General features: G+C 52.3%; 4 protein-coding genes across 9 annotated transcripts in view; 2 read left to right on the top strand and 2 right to left on the bottom strand.

Annotated features, from left to right (window-relative positions):
• Positions 1-92: 92 nt before the first annotated feature.
• crlf1b (cytokine receptor-like factor 1b) lies at positions 93-5,529 on the bottom strand. Of its 2 annotated transcripts, none has more exons than XM_067230610.1 (8): positions 5,428-5,529; positions 4,766-5,044; positions 4,547-4,676; positions 4,192-4,358; positions 3,090-3,247; positions 2,386-2,554; positions 1,400-1,578; positions 93-454 (listed from the first exon to the last, which is right to left on the bottom strand). In XM_067230610.1, the coding sequence occupies exons 1-8, from the start codon at positions 5,483-5,485 to the stop codon at positions 434-436; spliced, it is 1,161 nt and encodes a 386-aa protein (XP_067086711.1). In that variant the 5' UTR covers positions 5,486-5,529; the 3' UTR covers positions 93-433. The 2 variants fall into 2 exon arrangements, with proteins under 2 accessions (XP_067086711.1, XP_067086712.1); XM_067230611.1 differs by having other exon boundaries at positions 339-454; positions 1,396-1,578.
• Positions 5,530-7,098: 1,569 nt separating this feature from the next.
• On the top strand, positions 7,099-17,194 carry edem3 (ER degradation enhancer, mannosidase alpha-like 3). Of its 5 annotated transcripts, XM_067230399.1 has the most exons (22): positions 7,099-7,431; positions 8,169-8,566; positions 8,648-8,693; positions 8,979-9,079; positions 9,314-9,353; positions 9,438-9,550; positions 9,772-9,925; positions 10,023-10,157; positions 10,515-10,620; positions 10,738-10,835; positions 10,924-11,049; positions 11,193-11,276; positions 11,372-11,455; positions 11,615-11,739; positions 12,654-12,819; positions 12,998-13,143; positions 13,581-13,725; positions 13,877-14,068; positions 14,211-14,376; positions 14,464-14,649; positions 15,290-15,337; positions 16,116-17,194. In XM_067230399.1, the coding sequence occupies exons 2-22, from the start codon at positions 8,442-8,444 to the stop codon at positions 16,391-16,393; spliced, it is 2,664 nt and encodes an 887-aa protein (XP_067086500.1). In that variant the 5' UTR covers positions 7,099-7,431; positions 8,169-8,441; the 3' UTR covers positions 16,394-17,194. The 5 variants fall into 5 exon arrangements, with proteins under 5 accessions (XP_067086500.1, XP_067086501.1, XP_067086499.1 ...); XM_067230400.1 differs by having other exon boundaries at positions 7,099-8,566; positions 15,293-15,337; XM_067230398.1 differs by having other exon boundaries at positions 7,099-8,566.
• Positions 17,195-17,569: 375 nt separating this feature from the next.
• The window catches only part of zgc:92140 (uncharacterized protein LOC447854 homolog), an 11,686-nt gene continuing 2,449 nt past the window's right edge, over positions 17,570-26,806 (top strand). Inside the window, exons 1-2 of the mRNA XM_067230403.1 lie at positions 17,570-17,695; positions 21,928-22,056. Coding sequence (XP_067086504.1) covers positions 21,966-22,056 — 91 coding nt within the window. The 5' untranslated portion in view covers positions 17,570-17,695; positions 21,928-21,965. The remainder of the gene's footprint in view (positions 17,696-21,927; positions 22,057-26,806) is intronic.
• Positions 23,039-24,914, bottom strand: LOC136936553 (galactose-specific lectin nattectin-like). Its single transcript, XM_067230173.1, has 7 exons — positions 24,854-24,914; positions 24,574-24,663; positions 24,180-24,283; positions 23,943-24,098; positions 23,633-23,767; positions 23,352-23,484; positions 23,039-23,213 (listed from the first exon to the last, which is right to left on the bottom strand). Exons 1-7 carry the CDS (start codon positions 24,912-24,914, stop codon positions 23,149-23,151), a joined length of 744 nt encoding a protein of 247 aa, XP_067086274.1. The 3' UTR covers positions 23,039-23,148.

The raw sequence follows: 26,806 nt of genomic DNA, 5'->3' as shown, positions 1-26,806 counted from the left end.
TATGTAAGCCTATTTCTGCAGTTTAAGCAAGCTAGCCTTTTTCTTCTTTGTGAAGAGTTGAAGTCTGTATGGAAAATAAACACACAACATTTGAAATAAAAGTCAGTGGATTTATTGTTTTATAAACAGTTGTTGGAAAAATTGGAGTACTGCTGATAACACAACTTACAAGGAAATACTTTCTTAAATATATATAGATACAAAAATATATAAGCAATATAAATATTATTTCCCCCCACATCTTTACGTTCCAGTCCCGTGAACAGGAACCAGCATATCAGAAAACCATCAACATCCAGATCTCCCAACCTCACACACACAGAGAGAGAGATTGTGTGTGGTGTGTGTGTGTGTGTCGAGGACACAGATATATTCTGCGTGTGGACGTCTCCTCACGGTCAGACACTACGAGAGCCCCTTCAAATCAGACGGGCTACGAATTATCTCCTTGGATCTGAGAGAGAAGACACAGGGAACATTAATATGAACTCTGCAGGCTGTGTTTTTGGTTGCAGCCTATGGAAGCCCTCCCCTTCTGTGAGGCTGACCAATAGGAAGCCTCCAGGGCTGATGAGGTCGGATGTATTTGGAGCAATCATTTACATTTACATTTAGTCATTTAGCAGACGCTCTTATCCAGAGCGACTTACAGTAAGTACAGGGACATTCCCCCCGAGGCAACTAGGGTGAAGTGCCTTGCCCAAGGACACAACGTCAGTTGGCATGACCGGGAATCGAACTGGCAACCTTCGGATTACTAACCCGACTCCCTCACCGCTCAGCCAACTGACTCCCGCTGACTCAATCAGGAGTGTGGAAGCTTCCTGTGCTCAGTAGCCAATAAAGATACAGAGTCTCAACACACAGACTCACACACGCACACACACTCACACACTCACACAGACGCACGCACACACACACACACACACAGCAGTGGCTCTGGCTGTCATTTGGGCTGAGTTATGTGGAGGTTCCTCCTCAGGCTGCTGATGGAACACAACAGGAACACATTAGCCTGCTTGTTAATTACATCTAGATGCTTGCTTTGATGTGGCTCTGGGATGAACATCATAACCCGGCACCATTAAAAGCTGTCATAAAGCAGTGGGGGGGGGGGGGGGTAGTTTCACTGGGCCAGTAAAGAGGAAACCGCACACATACCTGAGGATGAAAGGACCGGGCCAGAACCAGGCACGGTTCTTACAACCCCAGCCAGGGAGTCTGGTGAACTAGAACCTAGACCGCACTAATACAGCAGAACCACGACAGGACAAGGCCTGGTCTGTCTGGAGGACTACAGTGCCCAGAGGGTGGAAGGATGGGTGACAGGATAAATGGATGGATGTATAGATGGGTGTTGGGTGGGTGGGTGACAGGCAGGGGCTATCTGCTTACCTACCTGGTTGGGCGTCTTGTGTGTTTTCTGCAGCCAGACCCTCCATTGGTCGTACAGTTTGATTGACATGTGGCTGCACCCGTAGGAGTGCTTGCGTACCCAGCCGATGAACTGCTTCAGCTCCCGCCTCAGGGTCGAGTTCTGTTCTGACTTAGGGTCACATGACCCCCCCTGTCGACGCTCTGTGGTGTGTGTGTGTGTGTGTGTGTGTTGGGGTGAAAAAGACGACATTATTGATTAGGAGCAACTATGAAAAGAGCTTGAACTAAGCATCCAGGGAGCTGTGTGTGTGTTCTAGAACATCAGGGCATTCAACGACCTTTGGCTGAAACACAGACTATATAATTCAGCACAAAAACATTCTGTTTGATCATTGTAAGAATAACTGGCTAAATGGATGATTATGTTATTCTGAGCAGAAGCCAAACCAACCCCCCCCCCCGCCTGGTTCCAGTCAGCAGTACCTTCCTGGATAGACGCTACATTCAATCTATCCCTGACACACATCACATGACCTTCCACTCTTTGATCAACCAATCAGAGATCTTTATCAGGGTGTTTGATGTTTGGGTCTACGGGGTCACATGCGGTTTGAATCACTCGCTCGCTCTCTAACCTCCTTCCTTTCCTCCCTCGCTCTCTTCCTCCCGCGCTCTCTCCCTCCTTTTCTTCCTCTCTCACTCTCTCCCTCTCAGAGGAACTTCTGGTTCAAAGTCTTTAAGCCAGGAAACATGACTTGTCCATAATGAAGCCCTTATTAAAGATCGTATCCATGGGAACAACAATAGCAACAAGGCTTTATAATGTCCTCTGGAACCAACTAGAGAGACAAGGCAAGGAGGCTAGGGTAGGAGGCTAGGGTAGGAGGCTAGGGTAGGAGGCTAGGGTAGGATGCTAGGGTAGGAGGCTAGGGTAGGAGGCTAGGGTAGGAGGCAAGGTAAGAGGCTAGGGTAGGAGGCTAGGGTAGGAGGCTAGGGTAGGAGTCTCACCGCTGTGAGGGGTGGAGGCGGCGGTGGCGTGGCTCCAGTCGCTCCAGATGCCGGGCCTCCTGGACCCGAACACCCCCACAGGGTTACACCTCACCTGCACGAAGTACACCGTGGCTGGCCTGAGGCCCGCCAGCCTGCAGGCCGTCTGGTTCCCCACATCCTCCACCACCTGGGGGCACACCAGACTGGGATTGTGCAGGACGGGGTGTAGAGGTGTGTGTGAGGGTGTGGAGGTGTGTGTGAGGGTGTAGAGGTGTGTGTGAGGGTGTGGAGGTGTGTGTGAGGGTGTAGAGGTGTGTGTGAGGGTGTAGAGGTGTGTGTGAGGGTGTGGAGGTGTGTGTGAGGGTGTAGAGGTGTGCGCATGGGCGGCGCTAGGGAGGGGCTAGCAGGTGCTTCAGCACCCCCAAGAAAGACCAAAGCACCCCGATAGCACCCCCAAAAATAATTTCTGGAAAATCCGATCGGAGAATCTGATGTTAATTGTACGGAGTCTGACACGGAGCAGTCCGCTGATGCGTTTGCACAACTGCAGTTACATTCAAATTAGCATCACAAGTGGCCAAGTTTTGCTCATTTATTAATAGTATTTATATATAATATTGATAAAATTGCGCAGCTCCCCCTGTCAATGATCTAGCACCCCCTCAGCGAGAGGGTGTAGGATGTGAGGGTGTAGGATGTGAGGGTGTAGGATGTGAGTGCACCTTCCAGTCCTGGCTGTCCTCCAGTCTGTAGCGTATCTGGTACTTGGCCTGGAACAGGAAGTCTTTGAGGGCGGGGGGGCTGTCCCAGTTCACAGCTAGCTGGTCCTCCAGCTCCCCCACCCGGCTCACCTCCACCCTGCCTGGGGGGTCCGTGGTCACTAAGGGGGCAGGGGGGGGGGTGAGAGGGACACTGGGTTCTCTGACACACACACCAAAACATATATATATATATATGAGAGAGAGGGAGGGAGGGAGGTTTTTTTGTATCTTCTCAAAATGTCATGGAGGACCATCTTTGATCGTCTTCTTAATTTCCGCTCAGCTGCGTTTGCGGTTGTGCCTGTGTGTGTTTGTGTGTTCGTGTTTGTGTGTGTGTGTGTTCAAATGCTCTTTACTGGCTCCACCAGGCCTAACCCTAACCCTGCCCTGAGAAACCAAACATTCTTTCACTTATTGTTTCCGCCGAGGAGAGGAGGAGGACATGAGGAGGAGCAGGGGCGAGTCATTTGGAGGACATCTCTCCCTTTCATCCCCTCCTCTCCTCTATCCTCTTTCTTTCTCCAATCACTTCTGGAGAGAAGAGGAGAGGAGAGGAGGAGAGGAGAGGAGAGGAGGAGAGGAGAGGAGAGGAAAGGAGGAGAGGAGAGGAGGAGAGGAGAGGAAAGGAGGAGAGGAGAGGAGGAGAGGAGGAGAGGAGGAAAGAGCTCCTACTCTGTAACATAACATGAGGCCGAAGAAGTTTCTGATCTTAACAGGCATAACAGAAAGAAAACTATATAAAATGTATCAAAGCCAGTTTAATATGGTTTTAAAAATAACAAGTGACTGTTTCAGATTTGTGAGTATTTTCCTACAGTCCTACATTGACCCCAGAGATGTTCCTCTCAGCATCTGAAGAGCGGTGGGGTTTTACAATGTTCAGTTCCTCTGTGAGGGTTGCAGCCAGTACCCATTACACAGTTATAGGGATGGATGGAGAACATATAAAATAACGTGTGTTGACCATATGCAGACATCAGAGGAGAGGAGTGGAGGGGAGTGGAGAGGAGAGGAGGGGAGAGGAAGGGAGAGGTGGGGAGGAGAAGGGAGGAGTCTAACTCACCCACGTCTAGGATGTCCAAGGTGATGACATCAGAGGTGGCCGATCCCAGCTGATTGGCTGCCTGGACCCAGATGTCGTAGGGGGTAAACAAGGCCAGGTCTCCTGGGATGTAGCAGGAGTACAGCTGCCCTCTGGTGTCCTCGCACTGCTTCTCCCTGCCGTACCACCTACACACACACACACACACACACACACCACTCAGAATGATACTTCTGATGTAGTGTGACAGTGTATACACACAGACAGCCTTGCCCATCTGCAGGTGAGGAGAACCTTCTGACAGAAGCAGCATTAGGGACATTTGTTTCGGGTGATCACCTGGAAGGAGGGCCGCAGGCCTGGGCGGGGCTCTCACCTCAGTTTGTACTTGAGGGTGTACGTGGTTCTGATATAGTTCTCGCCCTGGCCACCGGGAGCCCACTTGCAGCTCAGGTCCTTGGTGTTTCTGGACCAGCAGGTCAGGTTGACTGGTTTCTCTGGAGGCACTGGGGAGAGACACACAGGAGAGACCAGACTGAGGAGAGACCCCCCACAGACACACAAACCACACAAGGTCAGAGGTCAGCCCACTCACGGCCCACGTAGAGGCAGCTCCCAGCCAGCAGCCGTCCGTCCGGCCCGTGGCAGACCAGGTTGTCCCCCGAGGGCTGTCGGGACCCTGGGAGGGCAGCCAGGCTGAGCCCCAGGATGGAGGGCCCCAGCACGGCCCTGCTGCTGCCCGGCAGGCGCCGCCCGTTCAGGCTCCAGTACAGAGAGCCGGCTTGAAGACCCAGCTCTGGAGGAACGGTGCAGGTGGCGTTCAGGCTGGAGCCCACGAGCAGGGCTGCGTCCTGGGGAGAGATCACAGCCACCTCTGGGGAGGAGGACCAGAAGACACACACACACCAGGACACACACAAAACAGGTGCACACAAATCCACGCACACAAACAAGACACGTAGTACACACACACAAACAAAACAGGCACACACACACACACATTTCTCTTTGAGTACAGAGTGACAACATCATCTCCAAAATAACGGACAACCGTTTTGTTAACGGACGAACAACATGCACACCTCCCGGTATCACCTTCATTCCACCGTCTAACGTTTATTTATGTTGACTAAACGGGGCCCCGCCCCTTCACCCCAGCGCCTTTCTGTTAATGATCCAGAACGGGACACGGCGAACTCGCTTGTCCGCACCAACGTCTCTACTGTTCTACCGATTACCGGAGACTGGACTACTTACGTGTCGACGAAGAGTTCACTGCCGGCACGGTCAGGAGGAGAAACAGAAAGATGATCATGTTTCAGATGGCTGAACCTATTCTTTCTGGTGTTTCTTTTTCGTCCCAAACTACGCTCGCTCTCCTAGCAGCATAGCAGCAAGAGTGATAACAGTCAGGACGGGACCGGCAGCTGACTAACCGTGCAGCGTTTGATTAACCATCCGACCAGCCAATGCAACGGCACTGTATCAGCGTTCTACCGGGACGATGGTGCTGAGAAGGTCTGGAGTGTCTGACTGTCAGAGTTTGAGTGGAGGGACTGCAGGTTTGCCTTCCCTGTGGCGGGTAAGGTTTGTCTGGTGAACGCCTCCAACAGCAAACTACTCACAGCCCCTCCCAACTCTGCACACAGGGTCACTATACAGATGCGTGACCTCGGTGTTCCCTCAACACAACTAGGAAAAATCCTAATTTAGCTACACCTTCACTTTTTAAAGCTTTTATACACAAGTAGCCTCCTGGTGTCTAGAACTCCCTCAGATATGGTCCAACCCCCAGATTCAGCCCAGGTAGACGGTTGAGCAGAGCAGACCAGGATCTCCGTCCTTACAACCATCCGCTCCCCGCGAGCATCTCCGTCTACAGCCCTCCGCTCCCCGCGAGCAGCTCCGCAGGGTCACACCTTGCTTTCTCTCGACTTCTGATAACTGTTCGTCTCTTTAACATACATAATAAATGATTTTAGTGTTGTAATGACTAGTTTTAAGAAGCTTTAACCTCGTTCATCTACATCCAATTTCTCATTTGGAAAGTTAGAATGCAGGACAAAATACATCTGCACCCTGACCCAACACTGACCAACTTAACAAGGTTGATATAAAAACTATATAAAAAGTAACTAAAATGTATGAATCAAATCGCCTAATAAGATTTTATACTGAGGCGTGATGTTACATCAAGGCTCACTTCCGCCATCTTGTGGTTAAAATGTATTCCTAAGGATCATCGTTGGACGCTTCTGCAAGCGCGCGTGTCACTGCTACGTTTATTCACTATTAAATAAGCGTTTATTCATAAATTAATACGGTGTATTGTGGACTTCACTGGCGACTTCGCTGTGTTAATATTCCTTACGTTTACAATGTTGAGGAGCCTCCCTACTTGCCTTATGGATACTATTGTACCGATAAAGTAGGCTAACTTATATATCCCTATAACTAGGGATATTTTGTGATTGTGCGATGCGTGCCGACAGAGACTAAGGTTTTGACAAAGCGACAGAATCCAGAAAACGAGTATTGAGTAAAGCCTCGGGTAGGTCTGGGGCTCTGCGATCTGACGGAGGGAAACATGAATTTGTTGACGTCGCATCATAAGTAGATCATATGATTTCGTATGACCACCCTCTGTGCACGTGATTTTGCAGTGCACGATGGGACATGTAGTGCAGACAAAGTGTGGCGGCTGTCAAATTCATTTTAGGCAATTTTTTGTTGTTTGAAAAACACTCAAAATAGTGCACATAATATGCATTGCCTTGTGACGTTTTATAGTGATTCTGAATATTTTTTGAATTCCGTGTATTTGTTTAGTCTTCAGAGTGGGGAACACACAAGGGTGGAACCGGACCTACGCGTTTAGCGTTGACGTTTTATTTGTACTACAGCATCCGCGTTTCGCTAGCAGCTAACCCCAAAGCATAAACAGTCAACAAAGGTGGACCACATACTGTTGTTCGCGGACAGAAAAACCAGATTTCCTGCCTCGGGGGCACTTTTCTACAGCCGTATGGAATCAGCGGAATCCCTTTCGGACTGTCTACTCGCTAGAACCGGCTTAAGTGCCTAGCTCTGCTAGCAGGCTAGCTTAACTACCGACCACTACACTAACTGGACGCTGACCTGAATGGAGCTGTCAAATCTGCAGAAGACATATAGTGTAAACTTGTAACTAGTCGGGTCTGCTTATAGACGGTGCTAATCATCTTTTGTTCTTCGAGGAATTACTGAAATAAACTAGATAGGGTACAATTTCCTTCTTTCAAAGGCTGCTAGTACTATGTGTTTAGCGAAATTTAGATACTAGGCTACGCACCGAAAGATAGCTAGGCTGAGCAAGGTGTTGAGCAAAGAGCCAGGTTAGCTTTGCCAGAATTATGAATTGTCTCATAAAAATGACGATATTTTAGCAACATTCGAATTATTGTGACTGTGAGAACAGTTCATGGCTAGCAGGCTGTCTAGCGTTCTGTATACAGGCTGTTCATACGCTATTTATCCGCCAACTGTCAACACTTTCACAGCTGCAGTTGTCGCCAGTTGTGTAAACGGCAGTTTGTTTATCTAACCTTAACTGCACCTGCGTATGGCGACGTGTCACATTTAACTTGTGACCCCAAGGCTCAGGTGTTGTGACGGTGAACGGTGCAGCACTCAGGGGAGCGAACTTGACACGACCAGTGGAAGTGTCGGTTGTGTTTGTAACATTGTTGCAACTATTTGAGATAAACAAAGTAGATTGTATTATTTTATCATTCGCCATATCATCGATTTTATTTCACACAATCCAAAATTTCTTGAAACAGCCTTGCAGTTTGACTTTAAACCTCTGTCAGTTCTCTCCCATCACCTCCACTTCATGACGATTTGTACTGTATGGTTTAAGACTGGAGAATGGCAGAATAAGGAAGTCTACATGGGTGGAACTAAACTTAAAAGTAACTCGGCCTTTGTTCTTATACACTGACTGCTTTATGTTACAGTGTGTGAGGGCTGAGGATCTGTGGGCCGTGTAGGCTGTCTAGCGCCAGCTTCCTGTCTGAGGGGCAGTACTTCCTGTCTCAGGGGCAGTACTTCCTGTCGGTGGTGTCTCAGTGACCAGTTGATGAGAGAGTGCAGGTGTGTCAGTGACCAGGTGATGTCTGGGTTATAACCAGGGAGACAGCAGGGGTTGTTGCCAGGGAGACGGCTGTGTGGTTGCCGGGGAGACGGCTGTGTGGTTTCCGAGGAGAGCGCTGGGCGGTAGGTAGCGAGCGATGTGGGTGCGGTTACCTGTTCACCTGGCCAGCATGCAGGTGGTCGTCATGCCGACCATGTTGCTGCTGGGAACACTGTGCAGCCTGGGCGACTGTATGACCCGGGGCGAGAGACACCGACTCAGGTGAGGCTGGGCCCTTCTCACTTTGGGGGAGGGTGGGGAGAGAGAGAGACAGAATCCTGACTTCCTCCTTCCTGTTTCCAGGGATCAAGTGGTCGAGATGTTTGATCACGCTTATCAGAATTATATGGTGAGTCTAGCAATGTGTGTTTGGGTTTGAATAGCATTGGCCTGCTGAAAGATCACCGTGGCTCACACTGCTGTGTGTGTGTGTGTATGATGTGTGTGTGTATATGATGTGTGTGTGTGTGTGTATATGATGTGTGTGTGTGTGTGTGTATATGATGTGTGTGTGTGTGTATATGATGTGTGTGTGTGTGTATATGATGTGTGTGTGTGTGTGTATATGATGTGTGTGTGTGTATATGATGTGTGTGTGTGTATATAATGTGTGTGTGTGTGCGTGGCCCCCCAGGACCATGCGTACCCAGCAGACGAGCTGATGCCCCTAACCTGCAGAGGGAGGGTGAGGGGGCAGGAGCCCAGCAGGGGGGATGTGGACGACACCCTGGGGAAGTGAGTCAGGAGGGAGGGAGCGAGGGAGGGGGGGGGAGGCGGACGGGGAGGGGGGAGAGGGGGAGGGAGTGAGGGGGAGGGGGAGGGGGGAGAGAGAGGGAGGGGGAGGGAGGGGGAGGGAGGGAGGGGGAGGGGGGAGAGAGGGAGGGGGAGATGAGGGAGATGAGAGGGGAAAGAGAGGGGGGGATAGGTGTGATAGAAGCTCAGTCTGACCTGGTCTGCTGTGTGTTTCAGGTTCTCTCTCACCCTCATAGACACTCTGGACACACTGGTGGTGAGTACTGCTGTCTGAGTGTGTGTGTGGCTGAACATGGATGGAACAGGAACTTATCCAAACCGTGTGTGTGTGTGTGTTCAGCTGCTGAACAAGACAGTGGAGTTTGAGGCGGCGGTGAGGAGGGTGTTGGCTGACGTGCGTCTGGACAACGACATTGTGGTGTCTGTCTTCGAGACCAACATCCGAGTGCTGGGGTGAGGAGAGAGGAGGGTGGGGAGTGGTGATGTGTGTGTGTGGTGATGTGTGTGTGTGTGTGGTGAGGTGACGTGTGTGTGTGTGTGTGTGGTGAGGTGTGTGTGGTGAGGTGTGTGTGTGGTGATGTGTGTGTGTGTGTGGTGATGTGACGTGTGTGTGTGGTGACGTGTGTGTGTGTGTGTGTGTGTGTGAGGTGAGGTGACATGTGTGTCCTCTCCAGAGGGCTGCTGGGGGGCCACTCCATGGCGGTGATGCTGAAGGAGGGGGGACGTCACATGGGCTGGTACCAGGACGAGCTGCTGCACATGGCCAAGGACCTGGGGTTCCGACTCCTGCCTGCCTTCAACACCAGCAGCGGTCTGCCCTACCCCCGGGTGAGACACACACACACACACCTCACCACACACACCTACAAAGAGCGAGAGTTGAGGAGCAGCTTCCTGGTGTGTGACCTGTGACCTGTGACCCCAGGTGAACCTGAGGCGGGGGGTGCTGGGTCCTGACACCAGGACAGGCACTGAGACAGACACCTGCACGGCCTGCGCAGGGACCCTCATCCTGGAGTTTGCTGCTCTCAGCCGCTTCACACAAGACCCCGTGTTCGAGGTACCCCTGCTCCTCCTCTTCTTCTTCCTCCTCCTCCTCTTCATCAGATGATTGACGTTAGTGAGGGCTGATTGACAGGTGTGTGAGGGCTGATTGACAGGTGTGTGAGGGCTGATTGACAGGTGTTTGAGGGCGGATTGACAGGTGTTTGAGGGCTGATTGACAGGTGTGTGAGGGCTGATTGACAGGTGTTTGAGGGCTGATTGACAGGTGTGTGAGGGCTGATTGACAGGTGTGTGAGGGCTGATTGACAGGTGTTTGAGGGCTGATTGACAGGTGTTTGAGGGCTGATTAACAGGTGTTTGAGGACGGATTGACAGGTGTTTGAGGGCGGATTGACAGGTGTGTGTCTTGCAGATACACGCCAGGAGAGCCATGGACTTCCTGTGGGAGAAGAGACAGAGGAACAGCAACCTGGTGGGAACCACCATCAACATCCACTCTGGAGAGTGGGTGAGGAGGGGTGAGGAGGGGGAGACACGGGGGGTGGGGGGAGAGGGTAGACTTGGACCGAGTCCCTGGTACACTGAAGCCTTGTTGATGTTGTTGATGTTGTTGTTGTTGTTGTTGTTGTTGACAGACAGCGGGGTGGGGGCGGGGATAGACTCCTACTATGAGTACCTGCTGAAGGCCTACATCCTGTTAGGAGACGACCTCTACCTGCAGCGCTTCAACATCGTGAGTCTACACACACACACACACACACACAGTACACACGTGTGTGTGTGTGTGTGTGTGTACGATGACCCTGTGTGTGTGTCTTCAGCACTATGCGTCCATCATGAAGTACATCAGCCAGCCTCCCCTGCTGCTGGATGTGCACATCCACAAGCCCCTCCTCCCAGCTCGCACCTGGATGGACTCCCTGCTGGCCTTCTTCCCCGGCCTCCAGGTGACCTGGCGCCTAGCAACACAGCAGCACTAGCAGTAGAGCAGTAGTCATAGTAACTTTATTGACGAAGGGGACATTGTGGTATTGCAGAAGACAAGAAGAGGCTTACTAACCCAACTGTGTGTGTGTGTGTGTGTGTGCAGGTGTTGAAGGGAGATATACGTCCTGCCATTGAAACACACGAGATGCTGTATCAGGTGACCAAGAAACACAACTTCCTCCCTGAGGTGAGCCAACTTCCTGTTCTGCTCTCCCCTTCCTGTCTGTCATCTCTCTCTTTTCTCTGTGTCTCTACTCTGAGAACATCTTCCTCTCCCCCCAGGCCTTCACCACAGACTTCAGGGTCCACTGGGCACAGCACCCTCTCAGACCAGAGTTTGCAGAGAGCACCTACTTCCTGTACAAGGTACACTTCCTGGTTCATACAGGACTACTTCCTGGTTCATACAGGACTACTTCCTGGTTCATACAGCACTACTTCCTGGTTCATACAGCACTACTTCCTGGTTCTGCTGAGACACAGATAGCAAGAATCATCTCAGTTATCTTATCTTGCCCCCCCCAGGCCACTAAGGACCCGTACTACTTGGAGGCGGGCCGCTCGGTGCTGGACAACCTGAACCGCTACGCCCGGGTCCCCTGTGGCTTCGCTGCCATGAAAGATGTCCGCACAGGCAGCCATGAGGACCGGTGAGACACACACACTCCACTCTTACAGAGACTCCTCCATGAGGACCGGTGAGACACACACACTCCACTCTTACAGAGACTCCTCCATGAGGACCGGTGAGACACACACACTCCACTCTTACAGAGACTCCTCCATGAGGACCGGTGAGACACACACACTCCACTCTTACAGAGACTCCTCCATGAGGACCGGTGAGACACACACACTCCACTCTTACAGAGACTCCTCCATGAGGACCGGTGAGACACACACACTCCACTCTTACAGAGACTCCTCCACGAGGACCGGTGAGACACACACACTCCACTCTTACAGAGACTCCTCCACGAGGACCGGTGAGACACACACACTCCACTCTTACAGAGACTCCTCCACGAGGACCGGTGAGACACACACACTCCACTCTTACAGAGACTCCTCCACGAGGACCGGTGAGACACACACACTCCACTCTTACAGAGACTCCTCCACGAGGACCGGTGAGACACACACACTCCACTCTTACAGAGACTCCTCCACGAGGACCGGTGAGACACACACACTCCACTCTTACAGAGACTCCTCCACGAGGACCGGTGAGACACACACACTCCACTCTTACAGAGACTCCTCCACGAGGACCGGTGAGACACACACACTCCACTCTTACAGAGACTCCTCCACGAGGACCGGTGAGACACACACACTCCACTCTTACAGAGACTCCTCCACGAGGACCGGTGAGACACACACACTCCACTCTTACAGAGACTCCTCCATGAGGACCGGTGAGACACACACACTCCACTCTTACAGAGACTCCTATACTTTAAACTGCTGCTAGAATAATCACACTTTCTCTTTTCTCTGATTCTGCCTCTCTCCCCTCCTCCTCCCCTCCCCCCTCCTCCCCTCCCCCTCCTCCCCTCCTCAGGATGGACTCGTTCTTCCTAGCGGAGATGTTTAAGTATCTCTTCCTGCTGTTTGCTGATGAGGAGGATCTGCCCTTTGATGTGGAGGACTACATCTTCACCACCGAGGCCCACCTGCTGCCCCTGTCCCTGTCTACTGCCCTCCCTGCGGCCCCCCCCAACACCACCGTAAGTACCCTGATAGGCAGTATTACAGGCAGGGGTAGTAGAGGCAGTATTATTAGAGGCAAGGAAGTAGAGGCAGTATTATTAAAGGCAGGGGAGTAGAGGCAGTATTATTAGAGGCAGGGGAGTAGAGACAGTATTAGAGGCAGCTTCCCTGATGGTCTTCCTCCTGTGTTGTCAGTCAGAGGAGGAGCTGGACCACTCTAACTCTGATTGGACGTGCCCAAACACACGCCTCCTCTTCCCTGACCCCGCCTACCCCCGGAACCTTCGAGACCCAATCAGGAGCGCCGTGGACAAGAGCTGTCCCCGCCCCTCCTTCCTCAGGTGAGGGGGGGGGGGGGTGGAAGTTTGGGGGGGTGAGGGTTGTGGAGGTGACGGGTGTGGAGGTGGGGGGGTGTGGAGGTGGGGGCTGAGGGGTGTGGAGGTGGGGGCTGAGGGGTGAGGAGGTGGGGGGTGTGGAGGTGGGGGCTGAGGGGTGAGGAGGTGGGGGGTGTGGAGGTGGGGGCTGAGGGGTGTGGAGGTGGGGGGTGTGGAGGTGGGGGCTGAGGGGTGTGGAGGTGGGGGGTGTGGAGGAGGGGGCTGAGGGGTGTGGAGGTGGGGGCTGAGGGGTGTGGAGGTGGGGGGTGAGGAGGTGGGGGGTGAGGAGGAGGGGGGTGTGGAGGTGGGGATGTGGAGGTGGGGGTGAGGAGGTGGGGGTGTGGAGGTGGGGGTGAGGAGGTGGGGGTGTACCTGTGTCCCGGGCCTGACCCTGCCCCCCCCAGGGAGCCGGGCCTGGGCAGAGCGCCCCTCAGAGCGCAGGATTTCATGGCCAACAACCCTGAACACCTTGAGCTGCTGGCCCGCATGGGAGTCAGCCTCATCCACCTGAAGGACGGGAGAGTCCAGCTGGTCCAGCATGCTGCGCAGGTACGCACACACACTACACACACACACACACACTACACAGGTACGCACACACACTACACACACACACACTACACAGGTACACACACTACACAGGTACACACACACACTACACAGATAAGCACACACACTCTCTCCCTCCCCCCGCCCCCAGGCGGTGAGTGCGGTGGCGTCAGAGGACGGCGTGAGGTTCATGCAGGAGATGATGGAGCTGTCCAGCCAACAGCAGAGGGACCAGCTGCCCCCCCGCGCCGTGCAGATCATCTCACACCCCTTCTACGGCAGAGTGGTACTGACCGCAGGGCCCGCTCAGTTTGGGACGGACCTATCCAAGAGCAGCACGGGGGTGAGCGGGGTTGAGCGGGGCTGCAGGCTGTCACACAGACAAGCCTGGATGCAGACATGCTGCTGCTGGTGACCTTGGAGATGGATAACCCTCTCTCCTCTCACCTCTCCCCCACCTCTCCCCCACCTCTCCCCCCTCCCAGGTGCGTGGTTTCGTGGTGGTAGCAGAGCCGTACTCTGGCTGTGGGGAGCTGGCCAACGCGGGGCTGGTGCAAGGACGCGTGGCCCTGCTGCAGAGAGGACAGTGCATGTTTGCTGAGAAGGCCAGACACATTCAGAGAGCTGGGGCACTGGGGGGCATCGTGATAGGTGAGGACACACACACACACACGCACACACACACACACTGAGGATAGACCCTCAGCTGACCCCCCCCCCCCTCCCCCTGACCCCCAGATGACAATGAGGGCAGCAGCAGCGACACGGCCCCCCTCTTCCAGATGGCAGGAGATGGACGCAGCACAGACGACGTCACCCTGCCCCTCCTCTTCCTGTTCCACAAGGAGGGCAACATCCTGTTAGACGCCCTGAAGGAGTACAGGGAGGTGGAGGTGTTGCTAAGCGACAAGGCCAGAGACAGAGGTGGGATGTACTGCTACTGTACTAGGATTATACTACCACTATACTGCGATTATTCTATAACTGCTGCCACTATACTACCACTATAGTACGGTAATTCTACGACTATTCTACCTCTATACTGTGTGGCCAGGCCCTCCCTTCATTCCACACTTTCAGACATCCCTTCTTTTTCATCTCCACCTCCTGTGTAGTGATCTAAAACGTGCCTCCTCCTTCTGCTCTCTTCTCTCTCTCCCTCACCCCCTCTCTCCCTCACCCCCTCTCTCCCTCACCCCCTCTCTCCCTCCCCCCCTCTCTCCCTCACCCCTTCTCTCCCTTTCCCCCTCTCTCTCTCCCTCCCCCCCTTCTCTCCCTCCCCCCTTCTCTCCTTCTCCCCCTCTCTCCCTCCCCCCTCTCCCTCCCCCCCTTCTCTCCCTCCCCCCCTTCTCTCCTCTCCCTCCCCCCCTTCTCTCCCTCCCTCCCCCCTCTCTCCCTCCCCCCCTTCTCTCCCTCCCCCCCTTCTCTCCCTCCCCACCTTCTCTCCCTCCCCCCCTCTCCCTCACCCCCTCTCTCCCTCACCCCCTCTCTCCCTCACCCATTCTCTCTTCTCTGCCTGTCTCTCCTTCCGTCTCTCTTCCCTCTGTCCTCATTGGATGATCAGCAGCCATATTTAAAGGTGAACCGATACCTGGCACCCTGCTGGAGAACAGTAAGTGTTGCTCTTTCTATCTCTCCTTCTCTATCTCTCTCTCCCTCTCTCCTAGTCTCTCTCTCTCCCTCTCTCTCTCCCAGTATCAGTCTCTCTCAAGCTCATCTCCCTCTTAGCTTATCTTTTTTCCTCCTCTCCTCTCTCTTTCCATTATCTCTAATGATGTGTGTGTGTGTGTGTTCTAGCTGTCACGACTGTGGGTGAGAGCCTGTGGGAGATATGACTCACCTCTCAGCTCTCAGCATCTTGGTGCTCAACCCTAACACCGCATGAGTGTGTGTGCGTGAGGGAAAGAGAGAGAGAAAGTAAAAAATATGTTGTATTGTGCTGTGTTTATTGATGAGTCTGGAGATTGACAGATCTCTCCCCTCCTCTCCACCCCTCCTCTCCACCCCTCCTCTCCACCTTCCTCTCCACCCCTCCTCTCCACCCCTCCTCTCCACCTTCCTCTCCACCCCTCCTCTCCACCCTTCCTCTCCACCCCTCCTCTCAACCCTTCCTCTCCACCTTCCTCTCAACCCTTCCTCTCCACCCCTCCTCTCCTCTCCACCTTCCTCTCCACCCCTCCTCTCCACCCTTCCTCTCCACCCCTCCTCTCCACCCCTCCTCTCCACCCTTCCTCTCCACCCCTCCTCTCCACCCTTCCTCTCCACCCCTCCTCTCCACCCCTCCTCTCCACCCTTCCTCTCCACCCCTCCTCTCCACCCTTCCTCTCCACCCTTCCTCTCCACCCCTCCTCTCCACCCCTCCTCTCCACCCTTCCTCTCCTCCTCTCCAGGTGTGGAACAGCAAGAGGAGCAGGATTGTTCTCCAGAGGAAAGCTCTGCCTCTGTCCCCGCCCCCTCATCACTTGTGGACCAGTCACACATCAGCACGGTGGAGGTGGACCAATCAGCTCTGGAGGAGACGGAGGAGGCGGGACCGGAGGCCGTACCTGAGCAGGGGGAGGAGCCAGAGGTGGACTTGAACTCGAACAGCCAATCAGTGGACGTGCTGTTAGCTGATTGGCGGGAGGACCTTGAAGCGTTTAAGCAGATGGAGAAGGACGAGCTCTGACGACCCCCTCCACCCCCATCTCCCCCCTCCCCCCAGAGTGGCTCTGGTCTAGCCACCTTCTCCACCCCCCCCCCCCCCCTTCCAACCCTGTAGGACAGTCTTAGAGAAGGAGGGAGGAAGCTTAAATGGAGGACATGAGTCTCTCTCTCTCCCTCTCCTCTCTCTCTCTGTTTCCCTCTCCTCTCTCTCTCTGTCTTTCTGGTCTAGGAAGTCTATCTAGGAGGGAACTGAGTCAGTTTAATTTCTGTACTGAGTGGTCAGTTGTGGTTGATTGATTCATTGGTTGATTGGTTGGTTTATTTAACTGTGATAATGATTATGTTTACTTTATCTTTAGTGGGCCTTATTGAGGGGTCAGTCTAATGAAGCCGTACTGTGACTTGCTAACGCTAGCCTAGCACTGGCGCGTCCTGCAAGAAGTACGTGTATATGACTGTAAATATGTATTTGTCAGTTATTTCGGAGGTGGTTTGATATACACCGCTGCTTTGATCAGGTGTGGGTCAGTATAATTGATCACAATCTCTTTTAACGAACATGGACCGGACGGACTTTTTACTGCCCTCTCCGTGTCGTCATGGGGACGGTAGAGGGTGCAGTACTAGTGGCGGCCATCGGAGGGCGCCTTTCCTCCATAAAGCGGAGGGGGCCTTTCCTCCATAAAGCAGCAACATACAGGAACCGCTAAACCGACTGGAAAACTAAGCAAAAACAAGCCAATAAGTTAACAGTTACGTTTAATAAAATTGATAAACAGCTGTTAAAGTGCCTGATTCGTCTGTATAATTTCACCAAAATGTCTATTTTTGAGCTGTATGTTTTTTGTGTGTTTGAATTTCTTTTTTAATATCTCTTAGGCTACTTGAAACCCCAGACACGATTTCTGGTCTATTAAGTTCTCAGGTGTCTTGCCAATGCACTGGAAAATAGACAACAGGAACCCAACATAACACTTCAAATTGGCATAAACGGCACAATGTAGCTTGTCATTACTCATGTGTGATCGCGTCGTTTAGACACTAACAGTTCCAGACCACGCTTGTCAAAGGTTTTCAGCAAACAGATACATAAAACGGCAACTCGGGTGTCTTGGCAACAAACTGAAATATTCGCAGTCCTCTGCAAGATGGCTGCGTGGAGGGACACGGGCATCCTGGTAATATGACGCATGCCAGAGTTTACGTTCAGTTTGTTGGAAATACGCTTCCCAGGCGCACGCACTCCATAGCGCAAGCTCCCGCCCCAGAGTCCGCGTGAACCTCAGCAAATATCAACTGGACCGAGCGGAACCGGTTCATCAAAGTAAGTAAAAGGAAAAATATGCTCGCGTTGAGTTGGAAAACGATTCCGGGTTCTGCTTTAGGTATGCACATGCACGTTTGATGTGTATGTTAGTTTCGTAGCAAACGGGGATATCTTTTGTTGTTGTTTCCTGAGTCGGTGTGTGATTGCCCGGCGCTGTTCTTCCTGTAAGGCTGCCGTAGTGACAAGGATGTGCTCGGTTGCAGCGTGTTCCAGACCAGCAGAACGCAGAACCGATCTGTGCTTTAGTCATTTCGGTTTAGTTGGGTTTCTGTCTATAGCTTATGACTCATTTGCGATAGGTTTACTCTGCTTTATTTATCACCATGGACGGCCCTTTGCCCCGCTGCTCCCTCCCTCTCTCCCCCGCCCTCCCTCCCTCCCCCTCTCCCCTCTCCCACTCTCCGCCTCCCTGCCTCTCTCCCCCTCCCTCCTCTGCAAGGCCCCTACTTGCTGGACTTACAACAGCACAAACAGAAGACACCTGGATTGCGTGCGCGCACACACACACACATAGACCTGTGTGTTTGTGTGTGAGAGGAGAGAGCGTGTGCGCACACACACGTTTACTTCTGTTATCTGTTTCTCCACTGCAGAGAAACAATGCCCCCACTGTCTGCGTGCGATGCAGCTGGACACAGCTGTGTTCAGCCGAGCAGCACTCCTTGTCCCCCGCCACGGAAGACCCCACGCCCCGCTGGCTGTCAGCCTGGCAGGCGCTCCTAACACACACGCACACAAATAGCGTCTAGTGTGTGAGATCTTACAGCACTTTCACTGACGGGACTGTGTTGGTCTTGATGATGATGATTACTCTGGTCGGCGGAGTTGCCTCCCGGTGATTTGACCGCCGCTGGCAGGCCAGAACTAGCCTACTGTAGCTAACTCGGAGCCACTGATACGGGAATGTTTTGGGCTCAGTCATCGATGTTTACATCATGTTTCTAGATCCGGACCCTCTCTAAATGAACCAGAAGCTACTGTCTGTGTTTGGTGTATGTGAACCCCACTAGTTCTCCGGCCTGTCAGATTAAGTTTAAGTCGTGGGCTAGCAGCAGCTAGCGGCGGCCAGCGAGCAGGGATGCACTGACGACTTGACGTGAATGGTGAGGCGCTTTACTGAGCAGCCTACATGACGTTGTGGTTGGTGATGTCGTGGGTGCAGGATGAGGTACGGGTGACCTGGCCACACAAATACACCATCCTATATTTATCGGTCTCTCCCTCTCCCACTCTCTCTCTCCCCCCCCCCCCCCTCTCTCTCTCTCTCTCTCTCTCTCTCTCTCTCTCTCTCTCTCCATGTGCCTGCCTGCCTGTCCTCCCTTATCTGTCCATCCTTCTCTCCTCTTCCTCCTTTCCTCTCCCCTTCTCCCTCTCTCTCCCCCTCTCCCTCTCCTGTGTTTCTGTGCACCTGTGATTGAGATGCCATGCTGTAACATTATTCTGTGAGGAGGAGGGTTTCCATAGTTACTTCTGTGTGTGTGTGTGTGTGTGTGTGTATGTGTGTACAGAATAACAGAGTCCTGGTATACTGGGACCTACCTGCTGTTTTCTGGAGCTGGTTTAATCTGCCTGTCTGCCAGCCTGTCTATCTGACTTCCATACTACCATACTACCACACCATGCAGGATGTCCCAGAACAGTGTCAGATGCAGCAGATGTACCAGGATGCCCTCACCTCACCCACGCCCGCACCCTCACCTTACCCACGCCCTCACCCACGCCCTCAACCTCACCTCACCCACGCCCTCACCCACACCTTACCCTCACCTCACCCTCACCCTGCTGTAAATGGCCATGTTCTGCACTTCTCAGCGTGTATTGCAGTCCCCACAGCACAGTCCCCTCAGCACGGTCCCCACAGCACAGTCCCCACAGCACAGTCCCCACAGCACGGTCCCCTCAGCACGGTCCCCTCAGCACGGTCCCCTCAGCACGGTCCCCTCAGCACAGTCCCCTCAGCACAGTCCCCTCAGCACAGTCCCCACAGCACAGTCCCCACAGCACAGTCCCCTCAGCACAGTCCCCACAGCACAGTCCCCTCAGCACAGTCCCCACAGCACAGTCCCCACAGCACAGTCCCCTCAGCACAGTCCCCTCAGCACGGTCCCCACAGCACGGTCCCCACAGCACAGTCCCCTCAGCACAGTCCCCACAGCACAGTCCCCTCAGCACAGTCCCCTCAGCACAGTCCCCACAGCACGGTCCCCTCAGCACAGTCCCCTCAGCACAGTCCCCTCAGCACAGTCCCCACAGCACAGTCCCCTCAGCACAGTCCCCTCAGCACAGTCCCCTCAGCACGGTCCCCTCAGCACGGTCCCCTCAGCACGGTCCCCTCAGCACAGTCCCCTCAGCACAGTCCCCACAGCACGGTCCCCTCAGCACGGTCCCCACAGCACAGTCCCCTCAGCACAGTCCCCTCAGCACAGTCCCCTCAGCACAGTCCCCACAGCACGGTCCCCTCAGCACAGCGTCAGATGTGTCACATCGACAGACACGGCGCTCTGCCCAGCCCAGCTCAGCTCATTTTTTGCAAAGCTAAAAAATGTAGCACCAAACAGTTTTTCAACAATGTTACAATTTGTTGGTACGAACTGTGACGGATGTACAAGGGTCAAAGTTCAAGGTGTCGTGAGTAAGTAGGACAGTGTGTCATACTGCACGCAACACTGTGGACTTCATGAGGGCAGCTGCAGTACGTACTGAAAGTAAAAAGATAAAAGATGGGTAGCTCTTATATGATGTGACGAGACTGATTTGACTGAATTACTAATGGTCGTTACACATACGCATACACACACACGCATACACACACGCATACACACACACACGCGCATACACACACACTTCCCTTTCTCTGTCCTTTCATCCTCCTTCCTCCATCCCTCCATCTCTCCATCCTCCTCTCTCCATCCTTCCTCTCTCCATCCCTCCATCTCTAGCTCTCTGAGGGCTGAGGAGGAAGACATGCATGAGGAACAACAAGGGATTCAGGACATTTGCTGTCTGTGACAGCTTGTCTGTGTGAGTGTGTGTGTGACAGCTTGTGTGAGTGTGTGACAGCTTGTGTGTGAGTGTGTGTGTGCTGGCAGTGTTTCCTGGTCATGTCAGGGTGATGAAGTGTTTAAGCAGGGCCAGGGAGAGAGAGCAGAGCTGGGGCCTGTCTGACGTCCAGGGGTAAATATTATGGTGTCACTGCTCTGGAACTGGGACCCATCCTCTCCTGTCCTCTCCTTTCCCCTCCTCTCACCTCCTCTCCCCTCCCCTCATCTCCCCTCCTCTCACCTCCTCTCACCTCCTCTCGCCTCCTCTCCCCTCCTCTCACCTCCTCTCTCCTTCCCTCTCCCCTCTCACCTCCTCTCCCCTCCCCTCCTCTCACCTCCTGTCTCCTGTCCTCTCCTCCTCTCACCTCCTCTCTCCTCCTCTCACCTCCTCTCTCCTGTCCTCTCCACTGGAGAACTGACTAGTGGTTTGTCTTTTGGATGGTGTATATAGGGTCTCGCTTAAACCGTCTAGCATTCATGTGTGTGTGTGTGTCAGGGTATTAGCTGTCAGGGTGTGTGTGAGTGTGCCAGGGTAAGCTTGTCCCATTGACACACTTCCACATCTGTTTCAGACCAACACCAAGGTCTGCTTTGTCCTCTTGCCCTCTGCATTAACACTCTCTCGCTCTCTCACTCTCGCTCTCTCTCACAATCTCTCACACACTCTCTCTCACACACTCTCACACTCTCTCTCTCTCGCTCTCTCTCACACACTCTCTCACACTCTCTCTCTCGCTCTCTCTCACACACTCTCACACACACTCTCTCTCTCACTTTCTCTCTCTCTCGCTCTCTCTCACACACTCTCACACTCTCTCTCTCTCTCTCAGTGTAAGTGGTCACTCCTGCAGACTAGAAACACTGTCCAGGGTTGGCTATAGACCAGACACACACACACACAGCCCTGGTGTGGGTGCACCTGGAAGTGTGGCCTGTCAAGACTGACCCCAGGTCAGGTTCAGACGAGGAGAGATGGAGGGAGGAGGAGGAGGAGGAGAGGAGCAGCAGGTCTAATATGCCCAGGACCATTTCTCTCTGTTCTCCTGTTCTCAGGTCTATATATCTCCCTCCATCCCTCCATCTTTCTCTGTGTGTGTTCCTCCAGGTGTGTAACGTGTGTGTGTGTTCCTCCAGGCGTGTAACGTGTGTGTGTTCCTCCAGGTGTATAACGTGTGTGTGTTCCTCCAGGTGTGACATGTGGAGCGGGGGGGGCTGTGAGTGAGGTCATGGGCTGCACCTCAGCCAAGCAGCTCTCAGCTGCTCCACCGGAGGACGACGACCGCGGCAAGAACTACAGCAACGGAGACCTGTTCACCGGTCAGTACACACACACACACACACCAGATGTCTGAGTATGAGTGTGTATGTAAGTGTGTGGTGAGAGGATCTAGTTAACAGTATCTGTGCTGTCGTTGCCGAAGAGGAGAGAAGCAGATGTCACACTACAGGACATCTCTCTCTCTCTCTCTCTCTCTCTCTCTCTCTGTCTCTCCCTTCCTCTCCTCCCCTGTTCCCAGAGCTCCAGTTCTGTTCTGTTCTGATGTCTGAAAGGAGAGGAGGAGGAGGGGAGGAGAGGAGAGGAGAGGGGAAGGATGAGGGTGGGAGGGGAAGGGGGGGGATGTTTCTGGTAAAGGAGAGGATGATGTTCCATGCTTTTCTTTTCTCTCTGTTCATCATCCTCCTCCCTTCCAAGGTCTTGAATTCTCTCCTTCCTCCCTCCATACAAGGAAATCACACACACACACACTCATCCATCCTCCCTTCTCTCCATCGCTTCCTGTTGCGTTCTTGGGGGTCACAACCTTGTGCCTCTGGGTTGTCGTTGCATCGTTTGAGTCTGAAGCTTTCATAACCTTTCATAACCTTTTATAACCCACTAGTTTCATATTCAATAACCCAGTACAGCTGAGAGGATTAGGTTCAGTTAGAAGTCTTTATTGTAAGACAGTATTACACTTTTGTAGTAGTAAAAAAAAATCTAAATATGTAAAATCTTGTTATGCATTAGATCCCAGCGATTACTTAACCCTTGTGTTATCTTCGGGTCATTCTGACCCATCAGTCATTGTGACCCACCGTCGTATTGCGACAACTTTACCGCATACAAAAACAAAGTGACTTTTAACCGTGGGCTGTCTCAGACCCCCCACATTGCAAAGGTTAAAAGAAAATTATTTGTATTTGTTTTTGTATTGGGTAAAATTGGGTAAACACAACGATGGTTCGTTATGAACCTTTGGGTCATGTGACCCGAAGGCAGCACAAGGGTTAAAAGTGTAAACAAAGGTTGTGATGGACGAGCATCTAGTGTTGCAGACTGCTAGGGGAACCAGAACCAGCAGAACCAAGGTGTCTAGACAGAACCAGCAGAACCAAGGTGTCTAGACAGAACCAGCAGAACAGAGATGTCTAGCGTCTAGAACACAGGAAGGGAAACCGGAACCAGCATGGGGCATCGTTCCAGCTGAGCTGATCTAAAGATGTGGAGTAACAAACACCATTACCACGGTAACCGTGATGATCACATGATCTATGTACACGATAACCATAGTGATCTACACGGTACCCATGGTTATCTACATGGTAACCATGGTGACAGGCTGGTGACTTACAATTCATCTCCAGGCAGTGTTCCCTGCCGTTGGTGTTGTCCTGGCCAAGTGGCCTAGGGTGGTTGTCAGGGTTACCACTGCTCCAGAGACGGTAGTTGAACCTTGAGCCGTCACTCCACAGCCAGATACCCTCCTGGGGGGGAGGGGAGGGAGAAGGAGGGGGGTAGAAGTCTTGTTGTGGTTAAAAGGAAGCCACTCCCAACAGTCAGAGAAGCCCCATAAACAACAGAGCTGTTATAGATCTGTTATAGTAGATAGACTCCCCTCTCTCAGATCTTTACCTGGATGGCATCATTGGCTCCCAGCCAGGTGCGCTGGTTGCTATGGGCGTGGTCCCTGATGAGTTGTTGCAGGAAGTGGTATTGGGCCAGGCTGTGTACGGACGCCATGTTTCCCCCAAGGGTCACGCAGTGACGCTACCATCACGGGTTAGGAACACGGGTTAGGAACACGGGTTAGGAACACGGGTTAGGTTCACTGAGACACATTGGATTTGCAGGTGGTTTTCTATAGTATAATACTTCATATATATAGTATATTTTATATAGTATAATACCTACTATATATAGTGTATTTTATGTAGTAAATTACCTCTGCTTCCGCCCATGGTGATGCGATCTGGACGAAGAGATAGCAGCGGTCACCATATCTCCGCCAGCCAGGTGGGCACTGTTGCCTGGTCTCTGCCTCCCCCACAGCCTCCCCCACGGTCTCCCCCTCTATCTCCCCCACGGTCTCCCCCTCTATCTCCCCCACGGTCTCCCCCTCTATCTCCCCCACGGTCTCCCCCTCTATCTCCCCCACGGTCTCCCCCTCTATCTCCCCCACGGTCTCCCCCTCTATCTCCCCCATGGTCTCCCCCTCTATCTCCCCCAGCCCCACACCAACCAGAGAATGTCCATCAGCACCGCTGCCCTGATCATTAGTTTGATCTGTAATAAGACAAACATAAGAGTGGTGTTTCACATGTAACATGTAACACATCTGGCTAGCTGTGCCCGCGGTGCTGATCATCTCCTGCAGCCTGAGCTGGGTTGAGATCTTCTTCACACTGAGGACATCTCAAAACATTTATCGGGTTTGTGCATCGCTAGAGTTACAACTTCCTTTCTTTTGAGGCTTTTAACAAACCATAACTCACCACATAAAACCTGTTGTTTTGTTTTGAATTATCTGAAGCCTACGTGTTCGTATCGTTCTGCGTGACTGTGGAACATCTTACCAGAGAAGGTGGGTTCTATGTTCTGCTCAAACAGAACGTCAGATTGGTTCTCCAGAGAAGAAAGAACCATCTGGTTTTCCAGAGACACGTCTGGAACAGAACCTGTCATCAGGTTAGTTAGAATGTAGTACTGGACAACAGTTAGCTATCTACTGTAGTACTGGACTAGATAACCGCAGGAATCTGGACTCTGTAATACTGTTAGAACTCTGCACTTCTGATACTGGTTTCACTGATACACATTCGATATGCACTGTTTGCATGTAGCAAGGCAGCTTACCTGCGACGCTCAGGGCAAAGACTGTAGAGCAGAGAAGCAGAGAGGAGATCCACGTCACCATGACGACAGTCTGATGGGAAGGAGCAGACTGAGTTTAAACAGCAGATGACTAACTGGACTGACTGGTTTGTTGATTGTTGAAAGCTGGTTTCTGGATGGTTGAAGGCTCGTTGAAGGTTCTGATCTTCTGGCAACACAGAAGCACTTATGTACTGTCAGGGAACAAGGAAACAGTTTTCAGTGTTTTATCAGTAGTCATTATGACATATTAACTCAGCACATGGAACAAGGAAACTATAGATCAACACCTAATCTCAGATTAAAAACACTGATAAAACAACAACCGTCATAGAAGAAGATAACCTTCCAGGAAAGAAGGGTTGACCTGTGGATTACAGCTTACCTCAGAAGTTGTAACTTTAACTGGTCTGGAGCCATGTCCTCCCTCTATGTATTTCTGGCTCTCCATACCTCTCTCTCTCTCTCTCTCTCTCTCTCTCTCTCTCTCTTCCTCAGGTTCCAGTTGATTATTTGATGCTGCTCTTGTGAGATGTGCTCCAGCAGATTGCAGTTCAGTGACTCAGTGGCATGTTTTGTTTACGTGTGTACGTGTGTACGTGTGTGTCCTAGTTATTGAATCAGTGTGACGGCTCTTTCAGTCTCCTGCTAAACCCCTCCCCCTCACACTTACACACACTTACACACACTTACACACACTTACACACACACACAATGACAGGAAAGGCTGAGCTGCCTACACAAACATTGAAGACAGAGAGAAAATAGCAACACTCTCCCTGCTACTAGTCAGTGTGCGTAGTGTGTGTGTGTGTGTGTGCATGTACGTGTGTGTGTGTGTGTGTGCATGTACGTGTGTGTGTGTGTGTGCATGTACGTGTGTGTGTGTGTGTGTGCATGTACGTGTGTGTGTGTGTGTGTGCATGTACGTGTGTGTGTGTGTGTGCATGTACGTGTGTGTGTGTGTGTGTGCATGTATGTGTGTGTGTGTGTGCATGTACGTGTGTGTGTGTGTGTGTGTGTGCATGTACGTGTGTGTGTGTGTGTGTGTGTGCATGTACGTGTGTGTGTGTGTGCATGTACGTGTGTGTGTGTGTGCATGTACGTGTGTGTGTGTGTGCATTTTCCTTGTAGTGGATTGTAGCCTGTTGTCTGATGCTTCACTAGACACACACTCACACACACACACACACACACATAATGAACCGCACCCTAACTTCAGTGACCTAAACAGGTAGTTGATCATTTCTGATGTATAGATAAGCTGGCCACGTTTTTGATACGGCACACAAACACATGCTCACACACACACACACACACACACGTGCACAAACACACGTGCAGACACACACACACGTGCAGACACACACGTGCAGACACACACACACGTGCAGACACACACGTGCACACACACACACGTGCAGACACACACACACTCCTGTTTCATGCGTCATACTTATTCTACCTATAGTCTTAGTAGGAGATGTCGGCGCCATTTTCTCTTGAAAATATTTGTCAGTTATTGGACTGTGCGTGTTTCCCTCTCAGTGCGTCCTGGCAGTCAGTGAGAAAACACACGTCGTTAGTGCTGTCCTCAAATCCAGCAGAGAGAGAGACGGAGACAGTGCTGTCCTCAAATCCAGCAGAGAGAGAGACGGAGACAGTGCTGTCCTCAAATCCAGCAGAGAGAGAGACGGAGACAGAGAAGAAATGTGTCAGGAATGTAAACATGCCAGAGCAAAGCCAGTGTCTGAACATGCCGACCCCCCCCACACAGTCACACACACAGTCACACACACAGTCACACACACAGTCACACACACAGTCACACACACAGTTACAGAACAAGTTCGTTTGGTGTAGCCAGAGACAGGTAGCAGAAACTCGGACCTCCTCGTGTGTGCAGATGTATGGGTGTGTGTATGGGTGTGTGTG

The sequence above is a fragment of the Osmerus mordax genome, chromosome 27, assembly GCF_038355195.1.
Source record: "Osmerus mordax isolate fOsmMor3 chromosome 27, fOsmMor3.pri, whole genome shotgun sequence".
Lineage (NCBI taxonomy): Eukaryota > Metazoa > Chordata > Actinopteri > Osmeriformes > Osmeridae > Osmerus > Osmerus mordax.
Note: the sequence above shows the minus strand (reverse complement) of the source record. Positions and strands in the feature narration are given on the sequence as shown.

What these genes read in the sequence shown, in the direction of transcription:
- crlf1b (XM_067230610.1), bottom strand. Translation starts at nt 5,485, where the DNA reads ATGATCATCTTTCTGTTTCTCCTCCTGACCGTGCCGGCAGTGAACTCT. An exon ending in GAGCTGCCTCTACGTGGGCC is followed by an intron (nt 4,677 to 4,765) that starts GTGAGTGGGCTG and finishes GTCTCTCCCCAG; the next exon opens with TGCCTCCAGAGAAACCAGTC. An exon ending in AGGACAGCCAGGACTGGAAG is followed by an intron (nt 2,555 to 3,089) that starts GTGCACTCACAT and finishes GTGTGCCCCCAG; the next exon opens with GTGGTGGAGGATGTGGGGAA.
- edem3 (XM_067230399.1), top strand. Translation starts at nt 8,442, where the DNA reads ATGTGGGTGCGGTTACCTGTTCACCTGGCCAGCATGCAGGTGGTCGTC. An exon ending in ACCAACATCCGAGTGCTGGG is followed by an intron (nt 9,551 to 9,771) that starts GTGAGGAGAGAG and finishes TGTCCTCTCCAG; the next exon opens with AGGGCTGCTGGGGGGCCACT. An exon ending in GCGGTCTGCCCTACCCCCGG is followed by an intron (nt 9,926 to 10,022) that starts GTGAGACACACA and finishes CTGTGACCCCAG; the next exon opens with GTGAACCTGAGGCGGGGGGT.
- LOC136936553 (XM_067230173.1), bottom strand. Translation starts at nt 24,914, where the DNA reads ATGGTGACGTGGATCTCCTCTCTGCTTCTCTGCTCTACAGTCTTTGCC. An exon ending in CATAGAACCCACCTTCTCTG is followed by an intron (nt 24,284 to 24,573) that starts GTAAGATGTTCC and finishes GTCTTATTACAG; the next exon opens with ATCAAACTAATGATCAGGGC. An exon ending in GAGCCAATGATGCCATCCAG is followed by an intron (nt 23,485 to 23,632) that starts GTAAAGATCTGA and finishes CCTCCCCCCCAG; the next exon opens with GAGGGTATCTGGCTGTGGAG.